The sequence below is a fragment of the Mytilus californianus genome, unplaced genomic scaffold, assembly GCF_021869535.1.
Source record: "Mytilus californianus isolate M0D057914Y unplaced genomic scaffold, xbMytCali1.0.p SCAF_7, whole genome shotgun sequence".
Taxonomy (NCBI): Eukaryota; Metazoa; Mollusca; class Bivalvia; order Mytilida; family Mytilidae; genus Mytilus; species Mytilus californianus.
The window spans coordinates 42809429-42822159 of record NW_026262723.1 but is presented as its reverse complement, the minus strand read 5'-3'; the positions used below and the strand labels follow the sequence as shown (position 1 = coordinate 42822159).

General features: G+C 31.0%; 1 protein-coding gene across 9 annotated transcripts in view; it reads right to left on the bottom strand.

Annotated features, from left to right (window-relative positions):
* LOC127709457 (uncharacterized) overlaps positions 1-12731 on the bottom strand; it is a 378921-nt gene that overhangs the window by 72229 nt on the left and 293961 nt on the right. For 2 of the 9 annotated variants that reach the window (XM_052215028.1, XM_052215030.1), the window contains exons 27-29: positions 6059-6317; positions 5496-5645; positions 98-256 (exon numbers count right to left, since the gene is read on the bottom strand). The exons of 6 other annotated variants lie outside the window; for them this stretch is intronic. In XM_052215028.1, coding sequence (XP_052070988.1) covers positions 98-256; positions 5496-5645; positions 6059-6317 — 568 coding nt within the window. The remainder of the gene's footprint in view (positions 1-97; positions 257-5495; positions 5646-6058; positions 6318-12731) is intronic. One more of the 9 variants, XM_052215029.1, reaches the window with a different exon arrangement.

The following is a 12731-nucleotide window of genomic DNA, read 5'->3' as shown; positions in this document are numbered from 1 at the left end:
GGGGGCATTGGAACTATTCGTTTATCTGAGTAAATTGAAAAGTTTAGGAAATCGGCAAACAACTGTTTAATTAACTCCTTTTTGAATGAAGACATACCTTTACAACCATTGATGTCTGTAATAGCATTTTTCCCTGCGGTACTGCAACTATTCGGACAAGGTTCACAGTAAGTTTTGTTTACCCAGTAATGATCTTCTAGACATGGAGCGCAGGTTGGCAAACCATCAACAGAAATAAATCCGGCTGGACATATAGCTGAAAATAAGAGAACTATATTATTAACTATTAACATTGTAAAGTTTTGTTTTCATGGTATCAATCCTTTAGATATTCATCACAAAATTAAAGCAATTTTTTTTTCAATCTAAACTTTAATTTCTTTTCATTTTTTTGTGCATATTTAACAGTGGGTAATGTCAGCCACTAAAGCTTGTGTTATGTAATAACAATTTAATAAACTAGTTAACATTTGTTTGAAAAATAACGAAGTTTACGAAACGTGCCTCTGGCGCAAATACAAAATTTCAATCATGGTATCTATGATGAGTTTATTCACAACCACTGGGTCCATGACACTGCTGGTGGAGTTTTTATTCCCCAAGGGTATCACCAGCCCAGGAGTCAGCACTTCTGTGTTGACATGAATCATCATTGATATGTTCATAATTATAAATTAACTGTTTACAAAACTTTACATTTATGAAATACTTAGGCTTTTCTACCTCAGGAATAGATTACCTTAGCTGTATTTGGCAAAACGCAAAACCTATAGGAATTTTGTGTCCTCAATGCTCTTCAACTTCGTACTTTATTTGGCCTTTTTAACTTTTTTTATTCGAGTGTCACTGATGAGTCTTTTGTAGACGAAACGCGCGTCTGGCGCAAATACAAAATTGCAATCCTGGTATCTATGATTAGTTTATTTCTAATACTATATGTTGACTTGACAGTGATAAGAGACAGAATATACTAGATCCTAGTACGTTTTTGTCAAGCATCCTTAAGTCAAGTAGTTTTTCCCAATCTTCTTTTTGAGTTGATAATACTGGAGAAAATACAAAATTGCAATCCTGGTATCTATGATAAGTTTATTTCTAATACTAGATGTTGACTTGACAGTGATAAGAGACAGACTATACGAGATCCTGGTACTTTTTTGTCAAGCATCCTTAAGTCAAGTAGTTTTTCCCAATCTTCTTTTTGAGTTGAGAATACTGGAGACAACCATAGAACTACTAGTACTGCTATAACTAACGTTTTTATTTTGAAGGTTTTCAGATTCATAAATAGGTTTCAAACTTTGAACACATGCTCAATTGGGCATATGTAAACAAAATGCTTTTGTTCATTGTTAAATTTAATACCTCTTTTTTATTCAGTATCAACATTGTCGAATTAAACTCAATTATATTTTGTTACATATTTTTAGTTCCAAACATTAAACATGATCAACAACTAGATAGTCAAGACGTAAATAATCATGTCACTATCACAGCTTAATGTCTCCTCTGAACATTTGAAGGTCTCCATTATGTATTGGTTACCTAAACTACACAAAAACTTATTGTTTCATCTCGACCTCTAGTAAGTGTTCTATTACTAAGCTATCAGTGCTTTTAACGAGTTCATTAATTCACGGGGTATATTCAGAACGCTTGCTTTCCGAATAAATTGACGATAACGCTTGCTTTCCGATTCCGAAAACGCTTACTTTCCGTTTTTGTGAAAACAAATGGAGAGGGTAGAAAGGTAGGTTGCTACAATATTAAAAAAAATGAATTACTACTTTTCTTGAATGAAATTGAAGTTGACGGAAAAAACAAATATCCAGGCATCCAGGTCTAATAATTTATTGTTTCCTAGAATGCTAAATGAATATGATTTCGTTTACAACATAACTGTGTTGTCTTGTAAAACAGACTTCACCACCAAACATATCCAAATTTAAAAACTCTCATCAATATTTACTTCACTTTCTCAAAGCACTTTTATTTTAATAGGGTTGATATATCATTTTAATACAAACTATATGATCACAAATAGTGTTTCTTCGCTGTTTTTTTTTCTCTAAAAATCGATGTGTAACATATTTAAGGGAAGCTGAAATAGTGACCTATTTCAACGACACATCCCTACCACTCGTTAATTTTAAGTGTCCTCACCCTTCCCGAGATGTAAGGACCTTTTTATCCATATAGTCTATACATTATGATTTGAATTTGTTTTCAACAATTTTACATATTTCCGTAAAATCAACATGTTATTCAGCTTTACATGTTGCCGTTGCAAGTATTTTGATACAAAATTGCAAGCTTTACAATTTTTTTCTTCAAATCTTGCATCGATTGACTAATTGATTGTTGGTTGCTTAACGTATAGAGGCAAGTATTTCATGCATGTTCAGGACGATATTTTGCATCGATTGACTAATTTTTGGTTGCTTAACATATAGTGACAAACATTTCATGCATGTTCAGGACGAATTTTTGCATCGAAGAATGTCGTTAACCAAAATATGTCCAAAAGACAATACATAACTTTACTTTCAGCATAATTGTGGTTGTGGTTAACCTTCTTGTATGTTTTTGGTATAGATACATAAAAATTTGATATCCCGTGGTTTCTAATTGGGAAATCTAATTAACAATTATGTGGTGTATTCATTCATTATTCTTTTGTAAGTTGGTATATTTACTGTTTTTTTTTTTTGGATAGAGCCATAGTCCTTTTCCTTTTACCGTTTATTGTGAGTATTTTCCTTTCTTTCAATAGTGATAATTAAAATGTTGTAATTTAAACACGAAAGTAGACGAAATTATTAACCCTTTTGGAACACATGAGGTCTTTTTTTATTTTGTTTTTCATTGTAGTTATTTTGAGGATTTTTTTTTTTTTTTTTTTTTTTTTTTTTTTTTTGTGTTTCATATATTTTGTTTTTGTTTTTTATGTAGTTTTTATTGTTGTACCAAGAGAAATTATTATACATAAAGTATGATAAAATTAAATAACCTAAATTAATGGGTGCCGATTTGAACAATTTAATGTTTACCATATATTTTATTGGAGTGAAATATCCCCTTGCCGACCAAGCCAGGCGCAACTTCAACTTGTTACCTCCGCTGTGTTGTTAATGAATAAATATCGAAAACAAAAATAAATTCTATAGTCTGCATGTGGTCTAATTTCTAGCAAATCGTTCAATCTGAAATGAAGTCGTTTCCTGAAAATAGGAAAGCAATCGTTTCCAAGAATTGTGCTGAAGGTAAACAATCTGAAACACAGCGTTTCCCATAATTTTTTTCAACGGGCATTCATGGCTAGTTTAAATGAATTTCGAGAACCGGAACAGTATTAATAAAAGGAAAGTCAAAAGAGGATTTGAAACCTGAGTTAATTCAAAATGTTTTAAACAGTTTCAGACGAAATAAATGCATTCTTGTGTATAATCGTTTACAGTGTTACGTTTGTGGGACCGTTTACGACCTGATTACAAACTTTTATGCATTTCATTTCTATCAAGAAAAATATCTCTAGTGTTCCGTGAGATATAAGTGAAAACACCATTTACCATCTGATTTAAGTATCGTCCATCTTCATTTCGTGTCTCCTGCTTCTTCGTCAACAAAAATCTGAAAGCAAGCGTTACGCGTATCGGAAAGCAAGCGTTCTGAATATACACCGTGTAATTACTATCATAGAACTTATAATTCACTTTTGTAAAAAACATAAGAAAATAGTGAAATTAACTAAAAAAATATCTTTAACTGTTTTAGATAAATAACGTCCTTTTGATTCGGTTGACAGTTTTCACTGTTTTCTATATAGCCTTTTTCTCTATTGAGAGAGGTAAATATGCAAGGTGATTCTGTAAATTTTCTCCTTGAATACATTTATGCAAGTTTCGAAAATAGATTTAACCTACAGTTTGTTAGTATTCCTATGGGCACCAATGGTGCCCTTTTAATAGCAGACTTGTTCCTGTACTCATATAAATCACTGTTTATGGCCAAACTCAGTAAATACCCGTCTAAATTCCATTTAATTGATAAATTCGACCTCACTTACCGTTATATTGATGATATTTTATTTGTTAAATAATCAATATTTCTCTAAATATATTGCCGAAATTTACCAAAAGGAAATAAAACAAATATAAACAGCAATAACTGTCCTTTTCCTAGATTTAGATATTTCAGTTTTACACGAGAAAAGCTACACAAAAATTTACGACAAAAGGGATAATTTTCCTTCCCTGTTGTTAATTTTCCTTATTTTTGGACGGTAATGTTCTTTTGGCACTGTCTTATGGTGTTTAAAAATCCAAACTCGTTCGCTATGCCCGTATCTGTAGTGACGTTTGAGATTTTAATGAGCGTAATCTATGTATTACTGGTAAATATTTTAGGGATTTCGTTACCACAAATTATTTACAACTGTTAATAAATTCTTCGATTGATACAAACAATTTGATTTGGAAGTTTAGCTGTACTTGTAGACAACTTATGTTAAACGGAATAGCACATGCTAATTTTAATGGTGATGTTGTTTATTGAACCCGAAAATTTAGACACGATCCGAGGCAACTTATTTCAAAAGGTTAGCAACTCATCACTGTAATTAGATGTTTGTTATACAATTTTTGGTATAAATATTGATTTTGTAATTAAATCAAAACTATACTAAATATTATTGTTATACACATTTACACTTTCACGGTACTACAATCTGTCGATACCTATATATTGGCATTGCACAAGGACATGATTTTCTCTGACTGTTTATGACATCTTAACATGAGATTTATTGGATGTTGGATGTGTAAAGATTGACATTCTAGTCTAAGCTACATGATTCTTTCATTAGTTGTTTTTGATTTTAACTGGCAATTAGTCACTGCGAGAACTCTCAAATCTGTACTTTGTGTCTTTTTTGTTGTTAGGAATGTATCAATACCCTGTCTAGTCCTGTCTGTGTTTTTGTATCGATACGATAAAGCAAGCCCTTCTCAATTGACTTTTATAGTTTGTTCTAATGTTGTGCTGTAAAACCACTGTCCTTGGTAAGAGGAGATTTGAACGATAACCCCGCCACATTCTTTGTGTGCCTGTGCCAAGTCAGGAGCCTGTAGTTCAGTGGTTGTCGTTGGGTCATGTCTGTCATTTTTGTTTTTCGTTAATTGTTTTGTTATAAATTAGGCCGTTTGTTTTTACTCAATTGAATTGTTTCATATTTTTCATGTCGGGTCCTTTTATAGCCGATCATTTAGTAAGGGTTTTTTCTCATTGTTGAATGCCTATAATTGCTTACATTCACTTTATTTGAACTTTGGTGGATAGTTGTCTCTTTGGCAATCATACCTCATCGCCTTATTTTTATATAATCATGAAAACTTACTATTGACCAATGAACCATGAAAATGAAGTCCTCTTCCTGATGAATGTGTGTAAATTAATTTATGTTAGCAGTTACTTTGAGTGTGTTTATAATTACCCACCTACACATGTAGTTTTGTCCTCTGATGGAACAAGATTGTCTGAAGGGCAGTCCAAACATTCATTCTGACCAAAGGTACTCTGGAACCTTCCATCTGGACAAACATAACAAGTATCATCATTTCCAGAATATGATCCTGGAGGACATGGAACTGCAAAAAAAAACCAAATACAAATAAAACAAATGTTTATTTTTCTATAATATTTAAATTAAGGGATGAACATGGTTACCACAAAAGGCAAGACTTGAAAATATTTATAATGATTTCTAAACTTCTAACAGTGTAAGACACAATTTCCAAACTACCCGATATGTTATTTTAGTGAATATGAATGATTAGATTGATTTGACTATAAGTCATTTATCACTTTTTTCTATCATAAAAACCAAGTTGATTCAATTTTATCAGCATTGAACACATGTCTCGGAATAGTTGTTTCATATGTATACCTCAATTGTGAATTTCAAATATTACTGAACTTTAAAGCTTTCAAAACGACATCAACTTATTTCAGAAAGGTATCTAATCCTTGCCGGTCAGACAAAATAATTTGAAATTCTTACTGCATTTTGAACTACTGTCAACTGTTGTCATTTTCTTCATTCCATTTTCACACTGATTTCCACTGCTCATCACCTTATTTGAAGAATCTGACGGTTGTCTGACAACAGTTGTTGTACCACTGTTACACTGTACAATGCCAGTATAATCTAAGAAATCATTTTTGCTAAGTTGGTTCACTAGTAGGATTGCACAAGTCGGTTTTTGTCTAATTTGGTCTAAGTCAGTGGAAGGCAGTTTGATTGTAAATATTGTTCTAAACTGCAAAACAGTAAAATCATAAAACTCATAAATATGGTTTGCTTAAATTTAAAAACTTGTAACAACAAGACTAATACTAGGACTAGACCTTCGTTTTTGCACATAATGGATTGTTATTGAATGTAAACTGAGGCATAGGTGATCTAGTAGAAATCTACATTTGGTTTTTTGCCTAATTTGTTTTAAGTCAGTGGAAAGCAATTTAATTGTAAAAATTGCTCTAAACTGCAAAACAATAAAATCATAATCACAAAACTCATAAATATGCTTTGCATAAATACAAGACGCTACACGTAACAAATTGTTCAATGAGTGTTGTAGAATTTCAAACTATCGCAAACATGAAGTTGCTGCACTACAGATGTAAAAATTGCCTTCACTCTTCAAATTATCATTATCAAGCTGCAAACCAAAAATGAAATCATTCCCCTTCATACAAGTCAATCAAACTATGACGCACGATTTTATTGTACAATGAGTGTTGTAAAATTTCTAATTATAGGCAAACAGGAATTGGTTTAACAGCGGATGTACAAATAGCTCACTGGCTATCACTCAATACTATCAATTATTCCCTTACATAGGAACCATGAAAAGTTTGAATCTATCTGCAAAGGGGAAGTGAACGCACGGTGGATGTGAAAAAATCGTATTAGCTGCAGAACAAATGTTCAATCATTCCATTTTATAGAGCCTAAGACAACTTTGGCCAAAGTTTCCTACATAGCGGAGTCGAGCTGTTACTAGACCTGCTTTCGCCTTTGGAAACGCAGGTAAAAAGACCAAAGACTTTAGTTTTGTTTGATATATTTTTTCCAAAAATAATATAACATATCAAATACTATTTTCTATATATTTGCCTTGACCATTTTTTTGTGATAATTTTGCATATCCATACTGCCCTAGTGGTATGGGATTTTTTCAGTCGTTGTTATGATATTGTAACTGTCATCTTTATTTATTTTGGCCTAATTTGTTTCAGTGTTGCCTTATAACATGTGTAATATATTTACATAATTGGGTTATAGTTGTTTACAAAATAATGTTGTATAATTGTGCAATTTAGAAATCACTGGAACAATCATAGATACTGATGGAATGATTAGAAGTTTCTATTTGACTTACATAATGATTCCAGAATGATCATAATCGACGATGCGTAATTTAAACTTCTGCAGTGTTCTACCCAGCAAACACCAAAACATCTTTAAAATGTTATTAAAATGTTGTGTATAATTTCATGAAAATATCACAAACAAATGTGAGAAAAACATAAAATGTATGGTTGAATATATATCGCTAAAACGTTTTCTAATATATTTTCTAAAATATTCGCATAATATAATTGAAATGTTGTCAAGAAATATCATGATAATGTGAAAACCAATGGCGTATAAAACATTTGGATAATCTTTTAAAAAATATTTTCTAGAAATATTTTCTGAACTTTTGAAAAACATCATGAACATCAAATAATGTTATAAAAATATTTTTGGGATGTTTCCTTTCAAGTGAGACTGTGCCTAAAAATGTTTTCAAAATGTTTTAAGAAGATGTTTTTGGTTGATATCTAGATCATATCAATATAAAAATTTCTGTACTTTTGATTGAGTTTCCTACTTTTTTAAATAACAAATCATTAGTTTAATTTATACACAGTGATTTATTCTATATACAAACAAGAATAAATCAGTTGTCTTGCTAAGCATATGAAAATTCACAATTCAAAGTATCTAAAAACAAGAAGTATCTACAAATTTTGACACATCTAAAATGGCAGACACAACTCATCATAGTCAAGCCACTTACCAAATATGAAGTAATTCTGTTCAGCAGCATAACCAATAAAGTAATGAAAAATTTGAGAACATTCAACATTTTGAAATACAATGTATAAGCAAACAGGAAACAGGTGCCAGATACAAAAATGTTCACACATCACAGTTCGTCACTATCAAGCAGCTCAACAAATATGAACACATCTTGATCAACAGTTTTGGGAAAAGTAGTAATGAAAATATTTGTTGGACAAAATCCGACAAATATAGGTGGACAGACGACAGACAGTGCAAGAAAGCCCACATTCCTACCACAATGGTATAATGTTTAAATTTTTAATTCTCAACTTGTATCACCTATCGTATACACATCATGCATATGTCAACCTGAACATGCATGACATATTTGCCATTGGACATTATGCAAACATTATACACATTTTTAAGTTGAAGTTACATAGACTTGTGTCCCAAATTCAGATTTTTCAATATAACCTCTCTTTCTAAACTCAAACGTAACACTTCTAATAGGATTACATCTTAAGTCAATAATTTTTGATAATTGGCTTAAGAGATGAGAACAAAACACCATTTTACATCAACTATTTGATTTATTTAAGAATACATTGAAAAAATCAATTAATTGTCTTATTCAAAATCACTTGGAATGTGTTGTAGTGTCTTATACCTTTTTCTTGCTGTGCCATGCGTCTGAAAAAAAATTAATCTTGCATTCATATACATGTATAAACTTCTTGCACATTTCTTTATTAGAGAACGATTCACGTTGCCTGAAAGATGTACATCCCCTCCCCTTTAAAGTTTTGAAATAAATAACGATGATAGTCTGTCAGAAGGGGACGATAAATGGCTGACCGTGTTAAGACAGAGCAATATGCCACGCTGAACTTCATTCAGTTATAAAAAAAAACACATACAAGACTTTAGACTAGATATGTGTCCAGTCAAGAGTCTTATTTCATTATACTCGTTGATTGTTGTCTATCATATTTTTTTTTCTTTTATTTTGTAAAAATCAGGCTGTTCTTTTCTTTTCTTTTTTTAGTTTTCATTAAATACATTGTATCATGTAGGGGCCTTTAAAATCCCTGCTACATTAAACATCTTATTGTCCTTTTCAAGCGTTAAACTCTGTACAGTGACATAGTTTATAATTTGTCATTTGTATCTAAGAGCATATGATACAGTCCTATAGGCACATAATGACTTATTGAAGTGTTACGCATTGTTTTCGCAAGATGATAATAATATAACTTAACTTCAGAGAAACACATAGATGTCATTAAATGAGTTGTTTATATGTATTTGAAATACTTCAAAGGAAAGCAAATATGAAAGCACACTGTTGGACTAAAAGATTGATTTAAATAAACAACTTGTTTCTGTTTTGTCACAAAAAAAAATAATTTATTCAAATATCCAGATATCTTTTCTGTATTGTATGCCCTTAATCTTGAATGTAATGTATTGTTTATGCTAAAGATTTGAATTAAATATGGAATAACAGTAATTCTGTATGAAAATCTTACTTCAAAAAAAAATTTCTCCTGAAAGGTTGTAGAAATTCCAAAGAACCTGTGCCACTTCCAAATTGTAAACCTGCATATTGAACTTGGCCTTTGTGGCTTTTCTTTTAGCTCCTGTTAAAAAATAAAAAATACATTGTATGCACATTGGGTGTATGAGTCAATAAATATAACTTTAAGCAACAATTTATATCATCTTGCTTGTACTGAAGTCTTACAGTCTTTGTAATGTTCATTAAGCTGTTAAGGGAAATTTAATTTACTCTTTTGCAAATACATACTGTCATAAGACTTTCTAATCTACTACTATATTGTTTGAATGAGTATGCATGTGCTTAAATTCCCTTTTAACTCATTTGAATGGCTGTTTGCAGGTGTTAAATTTGTATAATAACGAATTTCAAAATTCAGGTCAACACCTCTCATGAGGGAAATCCCCTATAAAACGTGAAGGTTGGCAGGTCTGTTATTACAATAGTTGTTGTTAGTTTAAGTCTGTCATAAAGTGTATTTAATGTAGGCGGTTAGTTGTTTTGTTTCAATTGTGTTGAGAAAAATTTAACATTTGTTTGTCAAGGCCTTTTAAAGTGGACTATATGGTATGGGTTTTCTCAGTGTTGAAAGCCGTACAGTGACCTATTATTTCTTTTATCCAAGTCATTTGAATTCTGGTGGATAGCTGTCTTATACACCTTATCGCTATTTCAGTATTTGGAAATCTATCCCGCTTGAACTTTTTACGTCAGCATACGTCATACAATAATACACCTTATCGCTATTTCCGCTTGACCCGAGAATCTGTCCTGCTTGAACTTTTGACGTCAAAAAACAATCACTTTTCCATTATGGCGTCAGATATTTTTTATTATGACGTCAAAATTGTACGGGAACTTGTGACAGTTGTGTGATGTCCAGTGATGGCGAACAAATAGCGATAAGGTGTATTACTTTCCATTGTTATGTCAAATATTTTCTATTATGACGTCAACATTTTACGGGAACTTTTGTGATGTCCATGGTCAGTAATGGCGGACAAATAGAGGTAAGGTGTATTGGCAATCAAACACACAAGCCACATATCCTTATTTTTATACCAATGAACAAATTCATTATAGGTGTACGTAGATGCTAGAACAGTGGCGGATTTAGGGGCCCCGACCCCCATATAAGATAAATGCATAGACTATGTACAAGTATCACTCCAAACGTTTGCTTGCCTCGGGCAGGGGCTCCCCTTTTTTCAAAACCTTGATCCGCACCTCTAGAAACAGATGTATTGGTTCCGATTATGATTGAACACACAACATGAATGCACAAGTTTCATCTTAAGAGATTAATCATTCTTACCAAGTGAGTCTATATCGCGTAACAAACAATTGTCTTGGCTCTCTTTGATGATATCCTGTCTGCGTTTCAAAATTCAAATTTCAATATCATTTCCGGTGATAAAACAAAAGTCGATTCCGGAAAAGGTCGGTTTTCCGTAATGCATATAAACGATACGAAAATGGAACTTAGTACAGTTACAGTTTTCATTTCTTAATTTCTAAAATATACACGAACGTAATGAATAAACATTAAACAAAGGTGATTGTTTATTAATACATTATTGCTTAATTTAGTGTTGACTCTTTTGAATTTTAATATAAGAAGAAATAAAATCTTACTTCAAGATATCAAGGATTTCAACGGTAAAGTATCTTGCTTGTCATGATACTGATGAAATGTAGTACTATATCTTATCAATTTTGTTTGTGGGGTTTTGAATAAAGTTTAAATAAAATGTTATTTTTATATCCGTGAAATGTTGAATAAAATATCAGTAAGACTATTAAATAATGTGTATGTCAAATTTTTTTATAGAAAACATTTAGCTGATATTTTTTAGATGTTTTATGTAAAACATTTTAATTTTATGTTATAAAACATTTTATGCAAATAGCAAAACTATATTTTCTGTAAAATATTTTTTGCAGAATGTTTTTTGGATATTTGGAAAATATTTACTTTAAATGTTGTAACAATATGAAATACAAATTGAAGAAAATATAATTTTTTAATATTATAAAATATCTACGGGATATTTCAGAATAATGTTTGAGAACATGAATAAAAGATATTAGCAAATAATATTAAGTTAATGTTGTAAAAACATTTTACGTAAATGTTAGAAATAAAACTTTTCAAAAACAATAAAATAAACATTTTTTTTATGTTTAATGATATCTTATTGAAGTGATTTGTGAGAGACGTCCATATAACATTTAAAAAATGTTTTAAAATGTTGTGTGTTTGCTGGGTAGAAGTTTCCCTTCTACAATTTTCTATAAGTTTCCCTTCTAAAGTGTTCTAGAAGTTTCCGTGACAACTATATATACAGACACCGAAATTAGACTTATCAGACATTAATGTACTTGGATTATCAGAAGAACTTTGTAGTTGTTGGATTGACACTTTTATTTACGTTAACTACATCATACTAGAGTGAGAACTTATTGGACATATTCCATAACAGTTAAGAGAAGAATTCCGGATTAAGAAAAGACAAAGGATAAGACATATATTTTAACAGTTAAGCTGACATTTCTATTTGTGTAATATTGTATAATAAATCTCGTTAAATTTTATTATTGATTTGTGTCTTTTGTTGGCTACAATTTAAAGGTGATTTCTGGCTGTAATATCGTGCTCAAAGAGAATGTATGACTTTATGAGCCTATGTCATGTCATTGGTGTTGTCTAGGAAAACAGTGAAAAACAGATTATGAATCGTTTAAAACTCTAGGATGTTTCCTGACTACATTTCATTTCAAACCTGCCGCACTCACTCCATTACTGATCAAACCAAGAATATTGTTTTTTTCGGTAAATAATGTTAATTTAAATTAAATTTACTACAATTTTGCCTGGCAGAAAAATGGCAGTTTTAAACCATTTCAAAGTACATTGATTTTATATAAAGATGAACTTTAGTAATCCATTTTTTGGCAAATGCCTTCAACGAATTGATGATCTTAAAACATTAAGAAAACATTGGGAAAACCTTTTTCTTTCAAAAGGAAATAAAACAAATAAGTTAAACTTGTATT